The sequence below is a fragment of the Oncorhynchus clarkii genome, unplaced genomic scaffold (assembly GCF_045791955.1).
Source record: "Oncorhynchus clarkii lewisi isolate Uvic-CL-2024 unplaced genomic scaffold, UVic_Ocla_1.0 unplaced_contig_8380_pilon_pilon, whole genome shotgun sequence".
Taxonomy (NCBI): Eukaryota; Metazoa; Chordata; class Actinopteri; order Salmoniformes; family Salmonidae; genus Oncorhynchus; species Oncorhynchus clarkii.
This window is the reverse complement of record NW_027257949.1, coordinates 98,983-104,500: the sequence shown is the minus strand read 5'-3', so window position 1 is coordinate 104,500 and position 5,518 is coordinate 98,983. Positions and strand designations below refer to the sequence as shown.

Below are 5,518 nucleotides of genomic sequence, written 5' to 3'. Positions count from 1 at the left end.
TCGGAGCGGATTGGAGATGACAACGCTGAATGTAAGAGGCAGGTGGGAGAGAGAGAGAGAGAGAGAGGGCTGAGAGAGAAGGGAAAAGGGACCGTGTGATTTCAACGGTTTTCTCCAAAGACATGTGAAATATAACTAACGCTTCGCGGATGTTTGTTACATATGGGATTATTTCCCTGAATTTTTTTATTTTCTTAATTTTACCCTCATGCATGAGTGATTAATTAAAATAATGGATTTCTTGAATTTCTCCGGGGTGGTGGACGAGCGGAATACCACATTCCCCAACTCCTCGGCTACCGGGGACAGTGAGTACTCTCTCCTCTCCATAACCGGACTGACGGTAGTCGTCGGCTTTCTCATCCTGTTTACCATTGTGGGCAACGTGCTGGTGGTCATCGCCGTGTTGACCAGCCGCGCTCTCAAACCGCCGCAGAACCTCTTTCTGGTGTCCCTGGCCAGCGCGGACATCCTAGTGGCTACTCTCGTGATGCCTTTCTCTTTAGCTAACGAACTCATGGGCTACTGGTTCTTCGGGAAAGTTTGGTGCGACATCTACTTGGCGTTGGACGTTCTCTTTTGCACGTCGTCTATAGTTCACCTGTGCGCTATCAGTCTCGATCGTTACTGGTCGATCACCCAGGCGATAGAATACAACCAGAAGCGGACGCCTACACGGCTAAACGGGATGATCGTGGTGGTCTGGCTGATCTCGGCCGTTATTTCGTTTCCGCCGTTGATCTCCATGGACAGGAGCAGCGGAGGGGAGATTAGTCCTCAGTGTCGGCTGAACGATGAGACCTGGTATATTCTCTACTCCAGCATAGGATCCTTCTTCGCTCCCTGCGTTATCATGATACTAGTGTACATCAGGTGAGTTGACTTCCCCCCCTTTACTTAAACCCTCCTAATGTAGTGCACTTCCTAGTGCATGTCTGAAATTGTACCCTGGTCCTTTATGTAGTATATTATCTAGTGTGTGTCTGAAATGGTACCCTTTTCTCCAAATGTAGTGCACTTCCTAGTGCATGTCTGAAATTGTACCCTGTTCCCCTATCTAGTATACTATCTAGTGTGTAGGGCTAAATGGAACCCTGTTCCCCTATCTAGTATACTATCTAGTGTGTAGCGTGACTAAATGTAAGTGATGAATCTTCTTCTGATCAGGATCTACCAGGTTGCTAAGACGCGGACGAGGACCATGTCGGAGAAGAAGAGAGAGGTGGAGGACAACGGAACTGCCCCGTTACACTTTAACGGGTTAGGGCAGGGGGGCGAGGAGGAGGGGTGCGGAGGATCTCTGAAGGAAAACGGTGGGGGCGGAGGGGTTGCCCGGGAGAACGGGCACTGCCAGAGCCAGCAGAAGACGCCGGTGCCACAGGGGATGTTACCCAACGAACCCAAATTAACCCCCGACCCCGACGATGGAGACGACTTTGACGACAGCAGCTCGTCGGACGAAAAACCCACATCCGCCAAAAAACATTCCCATTCCTCTTCCTCTTCCCATCAGCATCAACACCATCACCACCACCACCACCATCACCATGACGACAAGAAGGATTCCAAACCTTCAGAGAGAAGGAAGTCCACAGGAAGCAGGAAGAGCAGCTTGGCTTCGTCCAAACGCTCAGAGAGCAAGAAGTCGCGTGCCAGCTCTAAGTCCATCGAGCTGTTTTCGTCCCGTAGGAAGCGGCGGAGCACCGTCAACAGGAACAAAATAACAGCGGCGAGGGAGAAGAGGTTTACCTTCGTCTTGGCGGTGGTGATGGGCGTCTTCGTGATCTGCTGGTTCCCCTTCTTCTTCAGCTACAGGTATTCTACTGGTTTCTACTGTGTTTCTACTGTGTTTCTACTGTGTTTCTACTGCTTTCTACGGTGTTTCTACTGTGTTTCTACCGTGTTTCTACTGGTTTCTACTGTGTTTCTACTGGTTTCTCTTGTGTTTCTACTGGTTTCTACTGTGTTTCTACTGTGTTTCTACTGTGTTTCTACTGCTTTCTACGGTGTTTCTACTGTGTTTCTACTGGTTTCTACTGTGTTTCTACCGTGTTTCTACTGGTTTCTACTGTGTTTCTAATGTGTTTCTACTGTGTTTCTGTGTTTCTACTGGTTTCTACTGTGTTTCTACTGTGTTTCTACTGGTTTCTACTGTGTTTCTACTGGTTTCTACTGTGTTTCTACTGGTTTCTACTGTGTTTCTGTGTTTCTACTGGTTTCTATTGTGTTTCTACTGTGTTTCTACTGTGTTTCTATTGTGTTTCTACTGTGTTTCTGTGTTCCTACTGGTTTCTACTGGTTTCTATTGCGTTTCTGTGTTTCTACTGTGTTTCTACTGGTTTCTAATGTGTTTCTACTGGTTTCTACTGTGTTTCTACTGTGTTTCTGTGTTTCTACTGGTTTCTACTGTGGTTCTACTGGTTTCTACTGTATTTCTACTGTGTTTCTCCTTTTTTCTGTGTTTCTACTGTTTTCTACTGGTTTCTACTCTGTTTCTACTGTGTTTCTACTGTGTTTCTGTGTTTCTACTGGTTTCTACTGGTTTATATTGTGTTTCTGTGTTTCAACTAGTTTCTACTGTGTTTCTACTGGTTTCTACTGTGTTTCTGCTGGTTTCTACTGTGTTTCTACTGGTTTCTACTGTGTTTCTACTGTGTTTCTGTGTTTCTTCTGTGTTTCTACTGGTTTCTGCTGTGTTTCTACTGGTTTCTACTGTGTTTCTGTGTTTCTACTGTGTTTCTACTGTGTTTCTACTGGTTTCTACTGTGTTTCTGTGTTTCTACTGGTTTCTACTGTGTTTCTGTGTTTCTACTATTTTTCTACTGTGTTTCTGTGTTTCTACTGTGTTTCTGTGTTTCTACTGGTTTCTATTGTGTTTCTACTGTGTTTGTGTTTCTACTGTGTTTCTACTGGTTTGTATTGTGTTTCTACTGTGTTTCTACTGTGTTTCTGTGTTTCTACTGGTTTCTATTGTGTTTCTATTGTGTGTCTGTGTTTCTACTATGTCTGTGTTTCTACTGTGTTTCTACTAGTTTCTATTGTGTTTCTACTGGTTTCTATTGTGTTTCTACTGTGTTTCTACTGTGTTTCTGTGTTTCTACTGTGTTTCTTCCGGTTTCTACTGTGTTTCTACTGTGTTTCTACTGTGTTTCTACTGGTTTCTACTGTGTTTCTGTGTTTCTACTGGTTTCTACTGTGTTTCTGTGTTTCTACTATTTTTCTACTGTGTTTCTGTGTTTCTACTGTGTTTCTGTGTTTCTACTGGTTTCTATTGTGTTTCTACTGTGTTTGTGTTTCTACTGTGTTTCTACTGGTTTGTATTGTGTTTCTACTGTGTTTCTACTGTGTTTCTGTGTTTCTACTGGTTTCTATTGTGTTTCTACTGTGTGTCTGTGTTTCTACTATGTTTGTGTTTCTACTGTGTTTCTACTAGTTTCTATTGTGTTTCTACTGGTTTCTATTGTGTTTCTACTGTGTTTCTACTGTGTTTCTACTGTGTTTCTGTGTTTCTACTGTGTTTCTTCCGGTTTCTACTGTGTTTCTACTGTGTTTCTACTGGTTTCTATTGTGTTTCTACTGTGTGTCTGTGTTTCTACTGTGTTTGTGTTTCTACTGTGTTTCTACTGGTTTCTATTGTGTTTCTACTGTGTTTCGACTGGTTTCTACTGTGTTTGTGTTTCTACTGGTTTCTGTGTTTGTGTTTCTACTGTGCTTCTACTGTGTTTCTGTGTTTCTACTGTGTTTCTTCCGGTTTCTACTGTGTTTCTGTGTTTCTACTGTGTTTCTGTGTTTCTACTGTGTTTCTACTGTGTTTCTACTGTGTTTCTGTGTTCTACTGGTTTCTGTGTTTCTACTGTGTTTCTACTGTGTTTCTGTGTTCTGCTGTGTTTCTGTGTTTTTATTGTGTTTCTGTGTTTCTATTGTGTTTCTGTGTTCTGCTGGTTTCTGTGTTTCTACTGTGTGTCTGTGTTCTACTGGTTTCTGTGTTTCTACTGTGTTTCTGTTCTACTGGTTTCTGTGTTTCTACTGTGTTTCTGTGTTCTACTGGTTTCTGTGTTTCTACCGTGTGTCTGTGATCTACTGGTTTCTGTGTTTCTACTGTGTTTCTACTGTGTTTCTGTGTTCTACTGTGTTTCTGTGTTCTACCGTGTTTCTACTGATTCTACTGGTTTCTACTGTGTTTCTACTGAATCTACTGGTTTCTACTGTTTTTCTACTGTGTTTCTACTGGTTTCTACTCTGTATTTCTACTATGTATTCTACACAGTAATACTGTAATACAAAGTTTTCCAAAGCTCCCGAGTTCTGTAACATCTTTACCCATCAGGTAAGAGGAGCAGACACAATTGAGCCAATTGTTTGTCTCGCATCACTCGTTGTTTACCTGGAGTTTGTTGTTTTTTTAGCTTCTTAAGTCATATGATTGTGTTTTTTTTTTTTACTTGTAAGGTCGATGTGGTGAGATTTCACTTTAAGGTCGTGTCCATCTATATTTAGTAGGGTCCTTTGTAGAGATCCGGGTGGTGGCATTTGGGACGATAACTAAATACTTATAAAATATATTTATTTGACTACAGCCAGGTGGTGGCCAACTGTTAGTTTGATTGTATGGATTGATTGATTGATTAATTGATCATATTTGATCTGCTTTACAGCCTGTATGGAGTGTGCCGGACGCCGTGTGAGATCCCCCAGTCTCTTTTTAAGTTCTTCTTCTGGATAGGCTACGTCAACAGCTCCCTCAACCCCGTCATCTACACCATCTTCAACCAGGACTTCAGACGAGCATTCCAGAAGATTCTAGTCTGCAAGTCAGGGAAGAGGTCTTTCTGAACGTGGATAGTCCAACAGTATATACTGTACAGTACATGGACCTATATACAAGTCAGGGAAGAGGTCTTTCTGAACGTGGATAGTCCAACAGTATATACTGTACAGTACATGGACCTATATACAAGTCATGGAAGAGGTTCTCCTGATGGGGAAGTCACATGGACCCTAATGCTTTCTCCATTCACATGGACCCTAAAGACCTTGATGGTTTCCCTAGTCACATGGACCCTAATCCTTTCCCTAGTCACATGGACCCTAATGCTTTCCCTAGTCACATGGACCCTAATCGTTTCCCTAGTCACATGGACCCTAATGACCCTAATCCTTTCCCTAGTCACATGGACCCTAATGCTTTCCTTAGTCACATGGACACTAATGCTTTCTCTAGTCACATGGACCCTAATGCTTTCCCTAGTCACATGGACCCTAATGCTTTCCCTAGTCACATGGACCCTAATGCTTTCCCTAGTCACATGGACCCTAATGCTTTCCCTAGTCACATGGACCCTAATCCTTTCCCTAGTCACATGGACCCTAATGCTTTCCCTAGTCACATGGACCCTAATGCTTTCTCTAGTCACATGGACCCTAATGCTTTCCCTAGTCACATGGACCCTAATGCTTTCCCTAGTCACATGGACCCTAATGCTTTCCCTAGTCACATGGACCCTAATGCTTTCCCTAG

At 43.0% G+C, this 5,518-nt stretch overlaps 1 protein-coding gene across 1 annotated transcript; it reads left to right on the top strand.

Moving 5' to 3' along the window:
- Positions 1-232: 232 nt before the first annotated feature.
- Positions 233-4,833, top strand: LOC139394180 (alpha-2C adrenergic receptor-like). Its single transcript, XM_071142222.1, has 3 exons — positions 233-873; positions 1,168-1,815; positions 4,656-4,833. The coding sequence occupies exons 1-3, from the start codon at positions 233-235 to the stop codon at positions 4,831-4,833; spliced, it is 1,467 nt and encodes a 488-aa protein (XP_070998323.1).
- Positions 4,834-5,518: the final 685 nt, after the last annotated feature.

Coding starts and splice junctions, on each gene's coding strand:
- LOC139394180 (XM_071142222.1), top strand. CDS start 233: ATGGATTTCTTGAATTTCTCCGGGGTGGTGGACGAGCGGAATACCACA. Junction 874..1,167: donor ATGATACTAGTGTACATCAG/GTGAGTTGACTT, acceptor TCTTCTGATCAG/GATCTACCAGGTTGCTAAGA. Junction 1,816..4,655: donor CCCTTCTTCTTCAGCTACAG/GTATTCTACTGG, acceptor TCTGCTTTACAG/CCTGTATGGAGTGTGCCGGA.